This window comes from Hyperolius riggenbachi, chromosome 5 (assembly GCF_040937935.1).
Source record: "Hyperolius riggenbachi isolate aHypRig1 chromosome 5, aHypRig1.pri, whole genome shotgun sequence".
NCBI lineage: Eukaryota > Metazoa > Chordata > Amphibia > Anura > Hyperoliidae > Hyperolius > Hyperolius riggenbachi.
In genome coordinates this window covers 1,462,501-1,483,346 of record NC_090650.1, presented here as the reverse complement: position 1 = coordinate 1,483,346, position 20,846 = coordinate 1,462,501, and the positions used below count along the sequence as shown (strand labels likewise).

Here is a 20,846-nt window from a genome sequence, read left to right as displayed (position 1 = left end):
AGCTTGTATGTCCATCATACAGAGGACAGGATCATGAGGTGAAGGCAGCTTGTATGTCCATCATACAGAGGACAGGATCATGAGGTGACAGCAGCTTGTATATCCACCATACAGAGGACAGGATCATGAGGTGACAGCAGGTTGTATGTCCATCATACAGAGGACAGGATCATGAGGTGACAGCAGCTTGTATGTCCATCATACAGAGGACAGGATCATGAGGTGACAGCAGCTTGTATATCCATCATACAGAGGACAGGATCATGAGGTGACAGCAGCTTGTATATCCACCATACAGAGGACAGGATCATGAGGTGACCAGCAGCTTGTATGTCCATCATACAGAGGACATGATTCATGAGGTGACAGCAGCTTGTATGTCCATAATACAGAGGACATGATCATGAGGTGACAGCAGGTTTTATGTCCATCATACAGAGGACAGGATCATGAGGTGACAGCAGCTTGTATGTCCATCATACAGAGGACAGGATCATGAGGTGACAGCAGCTTGTATATCCATCATACAGAGGACAGGATCATGAGGTGACAGCAGGTTGTATGTCCATCATACAGAGGACAGGATCATGAGGTGACAGCAGCTTGTATATCCATCATACAGAGGGCAGGATCATGAGGTGACAGCAGGTTGTATGTCCATCATACAGAGGACATGATTCATGAGGTGACAGCAGCTTGTATGTCCATCATACAGAGGACATGATTCATTTGGTGACAGCAGCTTGTATGTCCATAATACAGAGGACAGGATCATGAGGTGACAGCAGCTTGTATATCCATCATACAGAGGACAGGATCATGAGGTGACAGCAGCTTGTATGTCCATCATACAGAGGACAGGATCATGAGGTGACAGCAGCTTGTATATCCATCATACAGAGGACAGGATCATGAGGTGACAGCAGGTTGTATGTCCATCATACAGAGGACATGATTCATGAGGTGACAGCAGCTTGTATGTCCATCATACAGAGGACATGATTCATTTGGTGACAGCAGCTTGTATGTCCATAATACAGAGGACAGGATCATGAGGTGACAGCAGCTTGTATGTCCATCCTACAGAGGACAGGATCGTGAGGTGACAGCAGATGCACCAGGAAGTGAGAGAGATGCCAGGAACTCTGGAATTCAGGAAGCAGAGCAAAGCAGGGCTGCTGCTCTGTGGATCAGGAGAGATTACTTAAGCTATCCATACACTGCGTCGATTTCCCACCGATATACAGCAGATGCAATCACTGTGATTGCATTTGCTGTGAAATCGATAGCGCAAATGTTGATCAATCAATCGATTTCCATCCCAAATTGATAGATTCCATCGATCTGACAGATACATTACCTGGCTGCTGGCGCGAGTCCCCGGGCCGTGCTGACACTTTCTCCAGCTGGCCTGTCTCCTCATCACCTCCTGTCTCCTCCTGTGACAAGCCGAAGTTTAAATGTTAGAGCGCCCTCTACTGTTTGTACTTCTACTTGTCACAGAACGGGGCAGGAAGTGAAGAGGAGACAGACCAGCTGAAGAAAGTGTCAGCACGGACCGGGGACTCGCACCGGCGAACAGGTAAGTATTGCTGCAGGCCGGGGGAGCACATGAAGGCTGCAAGCAGGTGGCAGATCCACAGGTTGTGAATCGATTTCAAGCTGAAATCAATTCAAAATCTGTGTGCTGTAAATGAAAGCCACTAGATCCCTCTGTGATCAGAGAGGGATCTATCTGTTGGTCGATCTGGTGGCAATCGACCAGTGTATGGCTGCCTTTACTTTGACACGGGACCTCTTATCTCTCCAAGCTCGGCCGCCTATCTGATTTTAGCACCCAAGGCCATGACCTTGTGGCCATACCGGAAATCCAGCCAAGAGTTCAGGTGTTCTTTAGGCAATCGAGTGGATTAGTGGTAGACTGACAATAGATGCTTATTAGCTGCGCTGGAGGATTGTATATTTCCCACTACTACTCATAATGCACCAACACACCTCTCTCCTCCCCTTCCCCCCTCTGACCCCACTACTACTCATAATGCACCAACACACCTCTCTCCTCCCCTTCCCCCCCTCTGACCCCACTACTACTCATAATGCACCAACACACCTCTCTCCTCCCCTTCCCCCCTCTGACCACACTACTACTCATAATGCACCAACACACCTCTCTCCTCCCCTTCCCCCCTCTGACCCCACTACTACTAATAATGCACCAACACACCTCTCTCCTCCCCTTCCCCCCTCTGACCCCACTACTACTAATAATGCACCAACACACCTCTCTCCTCCCCTTCCCCCCTCTGACCCCACTACTACTCATAATGCACCAACACACCTCTCTCCTCCCCTTCCCCCCTCTGACCCCACTACTACTCATAATGCACCAACACACCTCTCTCCTCCCCTTCCCCCCTCTGACCCCACTACTACTCATAATGCACCAACACACCTCTCTCCTCCCCTTCCCCCCTCTGACCCCACTACTACTAATAATGCACCAACACACCTCTCTCCTCCCCTTCCCCCCTCTGACCCCACTACTACTAATAATGCACCAACACACCTCTCTCCTCCCCTTCCCCCCTCTGACCCCACTACTACTCATAATGCAGCAGCACACCTCTCTCCTCCCCTTCCCCCCTCTGACCCCACTACTACTAATAATGCACCAACACACCTCTCTCCTCCCCTTCCCCCCTCTGACCCCACTACTACTAATAATGCACCAACACACCTCTCTCCTCCCCTTCCCCCCTCTGACCCCACTACTACTCATAATGCACCAACACACCTCTCTCCTCCCCTTCCCCCCTCTGACCACACTACTACTCATAATGCACCAACACACCTCTCTCCTCCCCTTCCCCCCTCTGACCCCACTACTACTAATAATGCACCAACACACCTCTCTCCTCCCCTTCCCCCCTCTGACCCCACTACTACTCATAATGCACCAACACACCTCTCTCCTCCCCTTCCCCCCTCTGACCCCACTACTACTAATAATGCACCAGCACACCTCTCTCCTCCCCTTCCCCCCTCTGACCCCACTACTACTAATAATGCACCAACACACCTCTCTCCTCCCCTTCCCCCCTCTGACCCCACTACTACTAATAATGCACCAACACACCTCTCTCCTCCCCTTCCCCCCTCTGACCCCACTACTACTAATAATGCACCAACACACCTCTCTCCTCCCCTTCCCCCCTCTGACCCCACTACTACTCATAATGCACCAACACACCTCTCTCCTCCCCTTCCCCCCTCTGACCCCACTACTACTAATAATGCACCAACACACCTCTCTCCTCCCCTTCCCCCCTCTGACCCCACTACTACTAATAATGCACCAACACACCTCTCTCCTCCCCTTCCCCCCTCTGACCCCACTACTACTAATAATGCACCAGCACACCTCTCTCCTCCCCTTCCCCCCTCTGACCCCACTACTACTAATAATGCACCAACACACCTCTCTCCTCCCCTTCCCCCCTCTGACCCCACTACTACTCATAATGCACCAACACACCTCTCTCCTCCCCTTCCCCCCTCTGACCCCACTACTACTAATAATGCACCAGCACACCTCTCTCCTCCCCTTCCCCCCTCTGACCCCACTACTACTAATAATGCACCAACACACCTCTCTCCTCCCCTTCCCCCCTCTGACCCCACTACTACTCATAATGCAGCAGCACACCTCTCTCCTCCCCTTCCCCCCTCTGACCCCACTACTACTAATAATGCACCAACACACCTCTCTCCTCCCCTTCCCCCCTCTGACCCCACTACTACTAATAATGCACCAACACACCTCTCTCCTCCCCTTCCCCCCTCTGACCCCACTACTACTCATAATGCACCAACACACCTCTCTCCTCCCCTTCCCCCCTCTGACCACACTACTACTCATAATGCACCAACACACCTCTCTCCTCCCCTTCCCCCCTCTGACCCCACTACTACTAATAATGCACCAACACACCTCTCTCCTCCCCTTCCCCCCTCTGACCCCACTACTACTCATAATGCACCAACACACCTCTCTCCTCCCCTTCCCCCCTCTGACCCCACTACTACTAATAATGCACCAGCACACCTCTCTCCTCCCCTTCCCCCCTCTGACCCCACTACTACTAATAATGCACCAACACACCTCTCTCCTCCCCTTCCCCCCTCTGACCCCACTACTACTAATAATGCACCAACACACCTCTCTCCTCCCCTTCCCCCCTCTGACCCCACTACTACTAATAATGCACCAACACACCTCTCTCCTCCCCTTCCCCCCTCTGACCCCACTACTACTCATAATGCACCAACACACCTCTCTCCTCCCCTTCCCCCCTCTGACCCCACTACTACTAATAATGCACCAACACACCTCTCTCCTCCCCTTCCCCCCTCTGACCCCACTACTACTAATAATGCACCAACACACCTCTCTCCTCCCCTTCCCCCCTCTGACCCCACTACTACTAATAATGCACCAGCACACCTCTCTCCTCCCCTTCCCCCCTCTGACCCCACTACTACTAATAATGCACCAACACACCTCTCTCCTCCCCTTCCCCCCTCTGACCCCACTACTACTCATAATGCACCAACACACCTCTCTCCTCCCCTTCCCCCCTCTGACCCCACTACTACTAATAATGCACCAGCACACCTCTCTCCTCCCCTTCCCCCCTCTGACCCCACTACTACTAATAATGCACCAACACACCTCTCTCCTCCCCTTCCCCCCTCTGACCCCACTACTACTCATAATGCACCAACACACCTCTCTCCTCCCCTTCCCCCCTCTGACCCCACTACTACTCATAATGCACCAACACACCTCTCTCCTCCCCTTCCCCCCTCTGACCCCACTACTACTAATAATGCACCAGCACACCTCTCTCCTCCCCTTCCCCCCTCTGACCCCACTACTACTCATAATGCACCAGCACACCTCTCTCCTCCCCTTCCCCCCTCTGACCCCACTACTACTAATAATGCACCAGCACACCTCTCTCCTCCCCTTCCCCCCTCTGACCCCACTACTACTAATAATGCACCAACACACCTCTCTCCTCCCCTTCCCCCCTCTGACCCCACTACTACTAATAATGCACCAACACACCTCTCTCCTCCCCTTCCCCCCTCTGACCCCACTACTACTAATAATGCACCAACACACCTCTCTCCTCCCCTTCCCCCTCTGACACCACTACTACTAATAATGCACCAACACACCTCTCTCCTCCCCTTCCCCCCTCTGACCCCACTACTACTAATAATGCACCAACACACCTCTCTCCTCCCCTTCCCCCCTCTGACCCCACTACTACTAATAATGCACCAGCACACCTCTCTCCTCCCCTTCCCCCCTCTGACCCCACTACTACTAATAATGCACCAACACACCTCTCTCCTCCCCTTCCCCCCTCTGACCCCACTACTACTCATAATGCACCAACACACCTCTCTCCTCCCCTTCCCCCCTCTGACCCCACTACTACTAATAATGCACCAGCACACCTCTCTCCTCCCCTTCCCCCCTCTGACCCCACTACTACTAATAATGCACCAACACACCTCTCTCCTCCCCTTCCCCCCTCTGACCCCACTACTACTCATAATGCACCAACACACCTCTCTCCTCCCCTTCCCCCCTCTGACCCCACTACTACTCATAATGCACCAACACACCTCTCTCCTCCCCTTCCCCCCTCTGACCCCACTACTACTAATAATGCACCAGCACACCTCTCTCCTCCCCTTCCCCCCTCTGACCCCACTACTACTCATAATGCACCAGCACACCTCTCTCCTCCCCTTCCCCCCTCTGACCCCACTACTACTAATAATGCACCAGCACACCTCTCTCCTCCCCTTCCCCCCTCTGACCCCACTACTACTAATAATGCACCAACACACCTCTCTCCTCCCCTTCCCCCCTCTGACCCCACTACTACTAATAATGCACCAACACACCTCTCTCCTCCCCTTCCCCCCTCTGACCCCACTACTACTAATAATGCACCAACACACCTCTCTCCTCCCCTTCCCCCTCTGACACCACTACTACTAATAATGCACCAACACACCTCTCTCCTCCCCTTCCCCCCTCTGACCCCACTACTACTAATAATGCACCAACACACCTCTCTCCTCCCCTTCCCCCCTCTGACCCCACTACTACTCATAATGCACCAACACACCTCTCTCCTCCCCTTCCCCCCTCTGACCCCACTACTACTCATAATGCACCAACACACCTCTCTCCTCCCCTTCCCCCCTCTGACCCCACTACTACTCATAATGCACCAACACACCTCTCTCCTCCCCTTCCCCCCTCTGACCCCACTACTACTCATAATGCACCAACACACCTCTCTCCTCCCCTTCCCCCCTCTGACCCCACTACTACTCATAATGCACCAACACACCTCTCTCCTCCCCTTCCCCCCTCTGACCCCACTACTACTCATAATGCACCAACACACCTCTCTCCTCCCCTTCCCCCCTCTGACCCCACTACTACTCATAATGCAGCAGCACACCTCTCTCCTCCCCTTCCCCCCTCTGACCCCACTACTACTCATAATGCAGCAGCACACCTCTCTCCTCCCCTTCCCCCCTCTGACCCCACTACTACTCATAATGCACCAACACACCTCTCTCCTCCCCTTCCCCCCTCTGACCCCACTACTACTAATAATGCACCAGCACACCTCTCTCCTCCCCTTCCCCCCTCTGACCCCACTACTACTAATAATGCACCAGCACACCTCTCTCCTCCCCTTCCCCCCTCTGACCCCACTACTACTCATAATGCACCAACACACCTCTCTCCTCCCCTTCCCCCCTCTGACCCCACTACTACTCATAATGCACCAACACACCTCTCTCCTCCCCTTCCCCCCTCTGACCCCACTACTACTAATAATGCACCAACACACCTCTCTCCTCCCCTTCCCCCCTCTGACCCCACTACTACTAATAATGCACCAACACACCTCTCTCCTCCCCTTCCCCCCTCTGACCCCACTACTACTCATAATGCACCAACACACCTCTCTCCTCCCCTTCCCCCCTCTGACCCCACTACTACTAATAATGCACCAACACACCTCTCTCCTCCCCTTCCCCCCTCTGACCCCACTACTACTCATAATGCACCAACACACCTCTCTCCTCCCCTTCCCCCCTCTGACCCCACTACTACTAATAATGCACCAACACACCTCTCTCCTCCCCTTCCCCCCTCTGACCCCACTACTACTCATAATGCACCAACACACCTCTCTCCTCCCCTTCCCCCCTCTGACCCCACTACTACTCATAATGCACCAACACACCTCTCTCCTCCCCTTCCCCCCTCTGACCCCACTACTACTCATAATGCACCAACACACCTCTCTCCTCCCCTTCCCCCCTCTGACCCCACTACTACTCATAATGCACCAACACACCTCTCTCCTCCCCTTCCCCCCTCTGACCCCACTACTACTCATATTGCACCAACACACCTCTCTCCTCCCCTTCCCCCCTCTGACCCCACTACTACTAATAATGCACCAACACACCTCTCTCCTCCCCTTCCCCCCTCTGACCCCACTACTACTAATAATGCACCAACACACCTCTCTCCTCCCCTTCCCCCCTCTGACCCCACTACTACTCATAATGCACCAACACACCTCTCTCCTCCCCTTCCCCCCTCTGACCCCACTACTACTCATAATGCACCAACACACCTCTCTCCTCCCCTTCCCCCCTCTGACCCCACTACTACTCATAATGCACCAACACACCTCTCTCCTCCCCTTCCCCCCTCTGACCCCACTACTACTCATAATGCACCAACACACCTCTCTCCTCCCCTTCCCCCCTCTGACCCCACTACTACTCATAATGCACCAACACACCTCTCTCCTCCCCTTCCCCCCTCTGACCCCACTACTACTCATAATGCACCAACACACCTCTCTCCTCCCCTTCCCCCCTCTGACCCCACTACTACTCATAATGCAGCAGCACACCTCTCTCCTCCCCTTCCCCCCTCTGACCCCACTACTACTCATAATGCACCAACACACCTCTCTCCTCCCCTTCCCCCCTCTGACCCCACTACTACTCATAATGCACCAACACACCTCTCTCCTCCCCTTCCCCCCTCTGACCCCACTACTACTCATAATGCACCAACACACCTCTCTCCTCCCCTTCCCCCTCTGACACCACTACTACTAATAATGCACCAACACACCTCTCTCCTCCCCTTCCCCCCTCTGACCCCACTACTACTAATAATGCACCAACACACCTCTCTCCTCCCCTTCCCCCCTCTGACCCCACTACTACTCATAATGCACCAACACACCTCTCTCCTCCCCTTCCCCCCTCTGACCCCACTACTACTCATAATGCACCAACACACCTCTCTCCTCCCCTTCCCCCCTCTGACCCCACTACTACTAATAATGCACCAACACACCTCTCTCCTCCCCTTCCCCCCTCTGACCCCACTACTACTCATAATGCACCAACACACCTCTCTCCTCCCCTTCCCCCCTCTGACCCCACTACTACTAATAATGCACCAACACACCTCTCTCCTCCCCTTCCCCCCTCTGACCCCACTACTACTAATAATGCACCAACACACCTCTCTCCTCCCCTTCCCCCCTCTGACCCCACTACTACTCATAATGCACCAACACACCTCTCTCCTCCCCTTCCCCCCTCTGACCCCACTACTACTCATAATGCACCAACACACCTCTCTCCTCCCCTTCCCCCCTCTGACCCCACTACTACTCATAATGCAGCAGCACACCTCTCTCCTCCCCTTCCCCCCTCTGACCCCACTACTACTCATAATGCACCAACACACCTCTCTCCTCCCCTTCCCCCCTCTGACCCCACTACTACTCATAATGCACCAACACACCTCTCTCCTCCCCTTCCCCCCTCTGACCCCACTACTACTCATAATGCACCAACACACCTCTCTCCTCCCCTTCCCCCTCTGACACCACTACTACTAATAATGCACCAACACACCTCTCTCCTCCCCTTCCCCCCTCTGACACCACTACTACTAATAATGCACCAACACACCTCTCTCCTCCCCTTCCCCCCTCTGACCCCACTACTACTCATAATGCACCAACACACCTCTCTCCTCCCCTTCCCCCCTCTGACCCCACTACTACTCATAATGCACCAACACACCTCTCTCCTCCCCTTCCCCCCTCTGACCCCACTACTACTCATAATGCACCAACACACCTCTCTCCTCCCCTTCCCCCCTCTGACCCCACTACTACTCATAATGCACCAACACACCTCTCTCCTCCCCTTCCCCCCTCTGACCCCACTACTACTCATAATGCAGCAGCACACCTCTCTCCTCCCCTTCCCCCCTCTGACCCCACTACTACTCATAATGCACCAACACACCTCTCTCCTCCCCTTCCCCCCTCTGACCCCACTACTACTAATAATGCACCAACACACCTCTCTCCTCCCCTTCCCCCCTCTGACCCCACTACTACTCATAATGCACCAACACACCTCTCTCCTCCCCTTCCCCCCTCTGACCCCACTACTACTAATAATGCACCAGCACACCTCTCTCCTCCCCTTCCCCCCTCTGACCCCACTACTACTAATAATGCACCAACACACCTCTCTCCTCCCCTTCCCCCCTCTGACCCCACTACTACTCATAATGCACCAACACACCTCTCTCCTCCCCTTCCCCCCTCTGACCCCACCACTACTAATAATGCACCAACACACCTCTCTCCTCCCCTTCCCCCCTCTGACCCCACTACTACTAATAATGCACCAACACACCTCTCTCCTCCCCTTCCCCCTCTGACACCACTACTACTAATAATGCACCAACACACCTCTCTCCTCCCCTTCCCCCCTCTGACCCCACTACTACTCATAATGCACCAACACACCTCTCTCCTCCCCTTCCCCCCTCTGACCCCACTACTACTAATAATGCACCAACACACCTCTCTCCTCCCCTTCCCCCCTCTGACCCCACTACTACTAATAATGCACCAACACACCTCTCTCCTCCCCTTCCCCCCTCTGACCCCACTACTACTAATAATGCACCAACACACCTCTCTCCTCCCCTTCCCCCCTCTGACCCCACTACTACTAATAATGCACCAACACACCTCTCTCCTCCCCTTCCCCCCTCTGACCCCACTACTACTAATAATGCACCAACACACCTCTCTCTCCTCCCCTTCCCCCCTCTGACCCCACTACTACTCATAATGCACCAACACACCTCTCTCCTCCCCTTCCCCCCTCTGACCCCACTACTACTCATAATGCAGCAGCACACCTCTCTCCTCCCCTTCCCCCCTCTGACCCCACTACTACTCATAATGCACCAACACACCTCTCTCCTCCCCTTCCCCCCTCTGACCCCACTACTACTCATAATGCACCAACACACCTCTCTCCTCCCCTTCCCCCCTCTGACCCCACTACTACTCATAATGCAGCAGCACACCTCTCTCCTCCCCTTCCCCCCTCTGACCCCACTACTACTCATAATGCACCAACACACCTCTCTCCTCCCCTTCCCCCCTCTGACCCCACTACTACTAATAATGCACCAACACACCTCTCTCCTCCCCTTCCCCCCTCTGACCCCACTACTACTAATAATGCACCAACACACCTCTCTCCTCCCCTTCCCCCCTCTGACCCCACTACTACTAATAATGCACCAACACACCTCTCTCCTCCCCTTCCCCCCTCTGACCCCACTACTACTAATAATGCACCAACACACCTCTCTCTCCTCCCCTTCCCCCCTCTGACCCCACTACTACTCATAATGCACCAACACACCTCTCTCCTCCCCTTCCCCCCTCTGACCCCACTACTACTCATAATGCAGCAGCACACCTCTCTCCTCCCCTTCCCCCCTCTGACCCCACTACTACTCATAATGCACCAACACACCTCTCTCCTCCCCTTCCCCCCTCTGACCCCACTACTACTCATAATGCACCAACACACCTCTCTCCTCCCCTTCCCCCCTCTGACCCCACTACTACTCATAATGCAGCAGCACACCTCTCTCCTCCCCTTCCCCCCTCTGACCCCACTACTACTCATAATGCACCAACACACCTCTCTCCTCCCCTTCCCCCCTCTGACCCCACTACTACTAATAATGCACCAACACACCTCTCTCCTCCCCTTCCCCCCTCTGACCCCACTACTACTAATAATGCACCAGCACACCTCTCTCCTCCCCTTCCCCCCTCTGACCCCACTACTACTAATAATGCACCAACACACCTCTCTCCTCCCCTTCCCCCCTCTGACCCCACTACTACTAATAATGCACCAACACACCTCTCTCCTCCCCTTCCCCCCTCTGACCCCACTACTACTAATAATGCACCAACACACCTCTCTCCTCCCCTTCCCCCCTCTGACCCCACTACTACTCATAATGCACCAACACACCTCTCTCCTCCCCTTCCCCCCTCTGACCCCACTACTACTCATAATGCACCAACACACCTCTCTCCTCCCCTTCCCCCCTCTGACCCCACTACTACTCATAATGCACCAACACACCTCTCTCCTCCCCTTCCCCCCTCTGACCCCACTACTACTCATAATGCACCAACACACCTCTCTCCTCCCCTTCCCCCCTCTGACCCCACTACTACTAATAATGCACCAACACACCTCTCTCCTCCCCTTCCCCCCTCTGACCCCACTACTACTCATAATGCACCAACACACCTCTCTCCTCCCCTTCCCCCCTCTGACCCCACTACTACTAATAATGCACCAACACACCTCTCTCCTCCCCTTCCCCCCTCTGACCCCACTACTACTAATAATGCACCAACACACCTCTCTCCTCCCCTTCCCCCCTCTGACCCCACTACTACTCATAATGCACCAACACACCTCTCTCCTCCCCTTCCCCCCTCTGACCCCACTACTACTAATAATGCACCAGCACACCTCTCTCCTCCCCTTCCCCCCTCTGACCCCACTACTACTAATAATGCACCAACACACCTCTCTCCTCCCCTTCCCCCCTCTGACCCCACTACTACTCATAATGCACCAACACACCTCTCTCCTCCCCTTCCCCCCTCTGACCCCACTACTACTAATAATGCACCAACACACCTCTCTCCTCCCCTTCCCCCCTCTGACCCCACTACTACTCATAATGCACCAACACACCTCTCTCCTCCCCTTCCCCCCTCTGACCCCACTACTACTCATAATGCACCAACACACCTCTCTCCTCCCCTTCCCCCCTCTGACCCCACTACTACTAATAATGCACCAACACACCTCTCTCCTCCCCTTCCCCCCTCTGACCCCACTACTACTCATAATGCACCAACACACCTCTCTCCTCCCCTTCCCCCCTCTGACCCCACTACTACTAATAATGCACCAGCACACCTCTCTCCTCCCCTTCCCCCCTCTGACCCCACTACTACTAATAATGCACCAACACACCTCTCTCCTCCCCTTCCCCCCTCTGACCCCACTACTACTCATAATGCACCAACACACCTCTCTCCTCCCCTTCCCCCCTCTGACCCCACTACTACTAATAATGCACCAACACACCTCTCTCCTCCCCTTCCCCCCTCTGACCCCACTACTACTCATAATGCAGCAGCACCCCCTCCCCCCAGGCTCAGCATTTATATCCCACACTGACCCCCCTCCCCCCGGGGTCCTCGCTTTACAGCGCTGGAATTCGGTAGTGATTGGAATACGCCTGGCGCTAGGATGTAATGGGGAGACACGGGGGAATATACATTAAAGCACCTGATGAGATTTCCCGCTCGCAGAATTGCCGACGCCGCCATTACTGGGGCAACACTCTGGGGTGCCAATTAATTGGTGTTATTGTTTAGGAAATGGAAATCCGATGGTTTGATTATCCCGAGTCTGGCGCTATTTATGGTTTTACGTGTCGTGAAGTTTATCTTTTGTTCATTTCATATTTACATTAAACCCCTTCAGTGCTGGAAGGAACCATCATCAGCCTGAGATCAGCCACACAAATCCTCGCATGAGTCTATTAGTGGGAAAGGTGACAACAGGAGGCCGGACAGTGCAGTAATTACTAACAATGGTGCCAGAGTCGGTAAATGGGACTCACTGAATGAAGTTCAGAATAAGGTTTATTTTGCCAAGTACAGAGGGGAGTACATGGAACAGGGAAGCTCCGCAGTGCAGTACAACAAACAAGACATACATCCCCAGTACAAAGGGCCAGTCACAGAAAAAGGGACAGGACAGACTATACAGGTTCACTTACCTGAGGCTTCTGATAGCCACCTGCAGCCACCCTGTGCCCGCGCCGTCCTGGAACCATCCTCCGCTCCCCTGCAGCCGCCCTGTGCCCGCGCCGTCCTGGAACCATCCTCCAGCCCCCTGCAGCCGCCCTGTGCCCGCGCCGTCCAGGAACCATCCTCCAGCCCCCTGCAGCCGCCCTGTGCCTGCGCCATCCTGGAACCATCCTCCAGCCCCCTGCAGCCGCCCTGTGCCCGCGCCGTCCTGGAACCATCCTCCAGCCCCCTGCAGCCGCCCTGTGCCCGCGCCGTCCTGGAACCATCCTCAGCCCCCTGCAGCCGCCTTGTGCGCGCGCCGTCCTGGAACCTTCCTCCAGCCCCCTGCAGCCGCCCTGTGCCTGCGCCGTCCTGGAACCATCCTCCAGCCCCCTGCAGCCGCCCTGTGCCCGCGCCGTCCTGAAACCATCCTCCAGCCACTGCAGCCGCCCTGTGCCCGCGCCATCCAGAAACCATCCTCCAGCCCCCTGCAGCCGCCCTGTGCCGGCGCCGTCCTAGAACCATCCTCCAGCCCCCTGCAGCTGCCCTGTGCCCGCGCTGTCCTAGAACCATCCTCCAGCCCCCTGCAGCCGCCTTGTGCCCGCGCCATCCTGGAACCATCCTCCAGCCCCTGCAGCTGCCCTGTGCCCGCGCTGTCCTGGAACCATCCTCCAGCCCCCTGCAGCCGCCCTGTGCCCGCGCTGTCCTGGAACCATCCTCCAGCCCCCTGCCGCTGCCCTGTGCCCGTGCCGTCCTGGAACCATCCTCCAGCCCCCTGCAGCCGCCCTGTGCCCGCGCCGTCCTGGAACCATCCTCCAGCCCCCTGCAGCCACCCTGTGCCCGCGCCGTCCTGGGACCATCCTCCAGCCCCCTGCAGCCGCCCTGTGCCCGCGCTGTCCTGGAACCATCCTCCAGCCCCCTGCCGCTGCCCTGTGCCGTCCTGGAACCATCCTCCGCTCCCCTGCCGCTGCCCTGTGCCTGCGCCGTCCTGGAACCATCCTCCAGCCCCCTGCAGCCGCCCTGTGCCCGCACCGTCCTGGAACCATCCTTCGGTCCCCTGCAGCCGCCCTGTGCCCGCACCGTCCTGGAACCATCCTCCAGCCCCCTGCAGCCGCCCTGTGCCCGCGCTGTCCTGGAACCATCCTCCGCTCCCCTGCAGCCGCCCTGTGCCTGCGCCGTCCTGGAACCATCCTCCGCTCCCCTGCCGCTGCCCTGTGCCTGAGCCGCCCTGGAACCATCCTCCGCTCCCCTGCAGCCGTCCTGTGCCCACGCCGTCCTGGAACCATCCTCCAGCCCCCTGCAGCCGCCCTGTGCCCGCGCTGTCCTGGAACCATCCTCCGTTCCCCTGCAGCCGCCCTGTGCCTGCGCCGTCCTGAAACCATCCTCCACTCCACTGCAGCCGCCCTGTGCCCGCGCTGTCCTGAAACCATCCTCCAGCCCCCTGCAGCCGCCCTGTGCCTGTGCCGTCCTGGAACCATCCTCCAGCCCCCTGCCGCTGCCCTGTACCCGCGCCGTCCTGAAACTATCCTCCGCTCCCCTGCAGCCGCTCTGTGCCTGTGCCGTCCTGGAACCATCCTTCGGTCCCCTGCCATGGCTGTTTTGCTTTCTTTAGTCACTGGCCACTGTGACAGCGCGCGTCCTCGCTCCAGTAACCGTCCTGTGCAGCTGCAGTACGAGAAAAATCTCTACTGCGCCTGCGCAGGTCACTCCCGACGCTGGGAACATGAACAAGGAAACGCGCAGCAAGTCGGTGAAAGTGAAAATGAGCCGCGGTAGGATCTTTCAGGACCGGCGTGGGCACAGGGCGGCTGCAGGGGAGTGGAGGATCGTTCAGGACCGGCGTGGACACAGGGCAGCTGCAGGATCGTTCAGTACCGGCGTGGGCACAGGGCGGCTGCAGGGGAGCGGAGGATCGTTCAGGACCGGCGTGGACACAGGGCGGCTGCAGGGGAGTGCAGGATCGTTCAGGACCGGCGTGGGCACAGGGCGGCTGCAGGGGAGCAGAGGATCGTTCAGGACCGGCGTGGACACAGGGCGGCTGCAGGGGAGTGGAGGATCGTTCAGCATCGGCGTGGGCACAGGGCGGCTGCAGGGGAGCGGAGGATCGTTCAGGACCGGCGTGGGCACAGGGCGGCTGCAGGGGAGCGGAGGATTGTTCAGGACCGGCGTGGGCACAGGGCGGCTGCAGGGGATCGGAGGATCGTTCAGGACTGGCGTGGACACAGGGTGGCTGCAGGTGAGTGGAGGATCGTTCAGGACCGGCGTGGGCACAGGGCGGCTGCAGGGGAGCGGAGGATCGTTCAGGACCGGCGTGGGCACAGGGCGGCTGCAGGGGAGCGGAGGATTGTTCAGGACCGGCGTGGGCACAGGGCGGCTGCAGGGGAGCGGAGGATCGTTGAGGACCGGCGTGGACACAGGGCGGCTGCAGGGGAGTGGAGGATCGTTCAGGACCGGCCTGGGCACAGGGCGGCTGCAGGGGAGCGGAGGATTGTTCAGGACCGGCGTGGGCACAGGGCAGCTGCAGGATCGTTCAGGACCAGCGTGGGCACAGGGCGGCTGCAGGGGAGCGGAGGATCGTTCAGGACCGGCGTGGGCACAGGGCGGCTGCAGAGGAGCGGAGGATCGTTTAGGACCGGCGTGGGCACAGGGCGCCCTGCAGGTAAGTGAAACTCTTTTTATTAATCATCACAGGTTTCCTTTAAAGAGAAACTCCAACCTAGAATTGAACTTTATCCCAATCAGTAGCTGATACCCACTCTTACATGAGAAATATAATGATTTTCACAAACAGACCATCAGGGGGCGCTGTATGACTGATTTTGTGCTGAAACCCCTCCCACAAGAAGCTCTGGGACCGCGGTACTCTGAGCAAACTGCCACAATGTAACAATGTTCACAGACAGGAATTAGCTGTTTACAGCTGTCTGTAACAGCCAAAACAGCTAGGAGCAGCTACATAACCTGCCCAAAGTAACAATGTCACCATGTAATAAATGTCAGAATGTAAATCGGGAGAGGAAAGATTTTACAATGAGCAAACACTGACTAAATCATTTATACATAATTATGGTAAAAAATGAAGCACTTTTTTTTTTACTACATTATTTTCACTGGAGTTCCTCTTTAAGGTATCAGTTGTGGAGGTGAGAGGGGTCTTGTGCTATCCTGAAGGCCCTGGACCGCAGTCTGGTGGAGTGAAGGAGATCGAGCGGTTGGAGAGTGGCAATTATAGTGCTCTGTAGCTTGTAGCGGTCGCTTGCAGAGGCCCTTGCGCATCATCCAATGATGGAAGAACACAGAACTGACTTGATGGTCGCAGAGTAGAAGCAGGTCATGAGCTCCTGAGACATTCCAAACGTTTCCATTGTTGGGCTTTCTTCTGGGTTTTGGTGGCATTTTCCTCCCACCTTATGTCATTGGAGATGGAGGTCCCTAAGAAGCGGGCATGTGGCCCTCGATGAGAGCCGGGGGTAGTTCAGGGTGGTTTAGCCTTAAGTCGATGATTAGTTCATCAGCTTTAGTCGTGTTCAGGACAAGCTTGTTTGCCTTGCACCAGTTGCAGATGTTCTCAATCTCTTAGCGATAGACCAGTTTGTTACTCTCGTCTATAAGGCCAACGATGGAGATGCCGTCTGCAAACTTGATGACTTTGACCGAGTTGCTCATAGGAGGTGGTGTGGACGGAGGGGGCAAGGGGCGGTCTTGGAGTTAATTTGGCTGGTTGCCCTCAAACCTGCAGTAGAACCCGTTCAGGTCTCCAGCTAATTTGGTGCTGGGAGTTGTGCGCTGAGGGGGACTCAAATTTTGTGGCTGCTTTGAGACCTTTCTGGACTTTGTGTGGGTTGTTCGAGCTGATAGTGTCTGTGGAGCAGGACTGTGGAGGTTGGTCTGGGGATAGTGTCTGTGGAGGAGGACTGTGGTGGTTGGTCTGGGGATGGTGTCTGTGGAGCAGGACTGGGGTGGTTGGTCTGGGGATAGTGTCTGTGGAGCAGGACTGTGGTGGTTGGTCTGGGGATGGTGTGTGTGGAGCAGTAGTGTGGTGGTTGGTCTGGGGATGGTGTCTGTGGAGCAGGACTGGGGTGGTTGGTCTGGGGATGGTGTCTGTGGAGCAGGACTGTGGAGGTTGGTCTGGGGATGGTGTCTGTGGAGCAGGACTGTGGTGGTTGGTCTGGGGATAGTGTCTGTGGAGCAGGACTGTGGTGGTTGGTCTGGGGTTGGTGTCTGTGGTGCAGGACTGTGGTGGTTGGTCTGGGGATGGTGTCTGTGGAGCAGGACTGTGGTGGTTGGTCTGGGGATGGTGTCTGTGGAGCAGGACTGTGGTGGTTGGTCTGGGGATGGTGTCTGTGGAGCAGGACTGTGGTGGTTGCTCTGGGGATAATGTCTGTGGAGCAGGACTGTGGTGGTTGGTCTGGGGATAGTGTTTGTGGAGCAGGACTGTGGTGGTTGGTCTGGGGATAGTGTCTGTGGAGCAGGACTGTGGTGGTTGGTCTGGGGATGGTGTGTGTGGAGCAGTAGTGTGGTGGTTGGTCTGGGAGTGGTGTCTGTGGAGCAGGACTGGGGTGGTTGGTCTGGGGATGGTGTCTGTGGAGCAGGACTGTGGTGGTTGGTCTGGGGATAGTGTCTGTGGAGCAGGACTGTGGTGGTTGGTCTGGGGATGGTGTGTGTGGAGCAGTAGTGTGGTGGTTGGTCTGGGGATGGTGTCTGTGGAGCAGGACTGGGGTGGTTGGTCTGGGGATGGTGTCTGTGGAGCAGGACTGTGGAGGTTGGTCTGGGGATGGTGTCTGTGGAGCAGGACTGTGGTGGTTGGTCTGGGGATAGTGTCTGTGGAGCAGGACTGTGGTGGTTGGTCTGGGGTTGGTGTCTGTGGTGCAGGACTGTGGTGGTTGGTCTGGGGATGGTGTCTGTGGAGCAGGACTGTGGTGGTTGGTCTGGGGATGGTGTCTGTGGAGCAGGACTGTGGTGGTTGGTCTGGGGATGGTGTCTGTGGAGCAGGACTGTGGTGGTTGGTCTGGGGATAGTGTCTGTGGAGCAGGACTGTGGTGGTTGGTCTGGGGATAGTGTCTGTGGAGCAGGACTGTGGTGGTTGGTCTGGGGATGGTGTCTGTGGAGCAGGACTGTGGTGGTTGCTCTGGGGATAGTGTTTGTGGAGCAGGACTGTGGTGGTTGGTCTGGGGATAGTGTTTGTGGAGCAGGACTGTGGTGGTTGGTCTGGGGATAGTGTCTGTGGAGCAGGACTGTGGTGGTTGGTCTGGGGATAGTGTCTGTGGAGCAGGACTGTGGTGGTTGGTCTGGGGATGGTGTCTGTGGAGCAGGCCTGTGGTGGTTGGTCTGGGGATAGTGTTTGTGAAGCAGTAGTGTGGTGGTTGGTCTGGGGATGGTGTCTGTGGAGCAGGACTGTGGTGGTTGGTCTGGGGATGGTGTCTGTGGAGCAGGACGGCGGTGGTTGGTCTGGGGATAGTGTCTGTGGAGCAGGCCTGTGGTGGTTGGTCTGGGGATGGTGTCTGTGGAGCAGGACTGGGGTGGTTTGTTCTCCGGATATTGCACTATGTTGGGGTTTTATTGCGAGATTTGTGTCTCAGCCATGAATGGATTTGTCATAATTTCAGCACTCCTCACCTGTGATAGTTCTTGAAGTAATTGACGCTCTGTTTCCGTATAGATTCCTGCAGGACTTCCGATCTGCTGCCGCAGAACTCCTCCCCCACCTGCATCAGTCTGGGGAAAACACAAAGAAATAATAATACACATGAATGAAATCCCCGGACTGCTATCACTCATTCATCACTCACTCACACTATATACACACAGTACACACACACACTATATACACACTGTACACACACACTATGTACACACTGTACACACACACACACACACACACACACACACACACACACACACACAGTACACACACACACACACACACACACACACACACTATACACACTATATACACACTGCACACACACACTATATACACACTGTACACACACACACACTATATACACACTGTACACACACACACTACATACACACTGTACACACACACACTACATACACACTGTACACACACACTACATATACACTGTGTACACACACACACACACACTATATACACACTGTACACACACACTATATACACACTGTACACACACACTATATACACACTGTACACACACACTATATACACACTGTACACACACACACACTATATACACACTGTACACACACACACACTATATACACACTGTACACACACACTACATACACACTGTACACACACACACACACTATATACACACTGTACACACACACACTACATACACACTGTACACACACACACTACATACACACTGTACACACACACTATATACACACTGTACACACACACTATATACACACTGTACACACACACTACATATACACTGTACACACACACACACACACTATATACACACTGTACACACACACTATATACACACTGTACACACACACTATATACACACTGTACACACACACACACACACACACTACATACACACTGTACACACACACTACATACACACTGTACACACACACACTACATACACACTGTACACACACTACACACACACACTACATACACACTGTACACACACTACACACACACACTACATACACACTGTACACACACACCCTATATACACACTGTACACACACACACACACACACACACACTACATACACTGTACACACACACCCTATATACACACACACACTACATACACACTGTACACACACACTACATACACGCTGTACACACACACACACACTATACACACTGTACACACACTACATACACACTGTACACACACACTGTACACACACACCCTATATACACACTGTACACACACACTACATACACGCTGTACACACACACTATATACACACTGTACACACACACACCCTATATACACACTGTACACACACACTACATACACACTGTACACACACACTACATACACACTGTACACACATAGTTACATAGTTACATAGTTATTTTGGCTGAAAAAAGACATACGTCCATCGAGTTCAACCAGTACAAAGTACAACTCCAGCCCGTCCCCCACATACCCCTGTTGATCCAGAGGAAGGCGAAAAAAAACCCACCAGGCATGGTCCAATTAGCCCCAAATGGGAAAAATTCCTTCCTGACTCCAGATGGCAATCAGATAAAATCCCTGGATCAACATCATTAGGCATAACCTAGTAATTGTAGCCATGGATGTCTTTCAACGCAAGGAAAGCATCTAAGCCCCCTTTAAATGCAGGTATAGAGTTTGCCATAACGACTTCCTGTGGCAATGCATTCCACATCTTAACCACTCTTACTGTAAAGAACCCTTTCCTAAATAAATGGCTAAAACGTTTTTCCTCCATGCGCAGCTCATGTCCTCTAGTCCTTTGAGAAGGCCTAGGGACAAAAAGCTCATCCGCCAAGCT

General features: G+C 54.8%; 1 protein-coding gene across 2 annotated transcripts in view; it reads right to left on the bottom strand.

Moving 5' to 3' along the window:
- The window catches only part of VPS50 (VPS50 subunit of EARP/GARPII complex), a 330,838-nt gene that overhangs the window by 80,047 nt on the left and 229,945 nt on the right, over positions 1 to 20,846 (bottom strand). For both annotated transcript variants that reach the window (XM_068238471.1, XM_068238472.1), the window contains one exon: positions 18,981 to 19,079. In XM_068238471.1, coding sequence (XP_068094572.1) covers positions 18,981 to 19,079 — 99 coding nt within the window. The remainder of the gene's footprint in view (positions 1 to 18,980; positions 19,080 to 20,846) is intronic.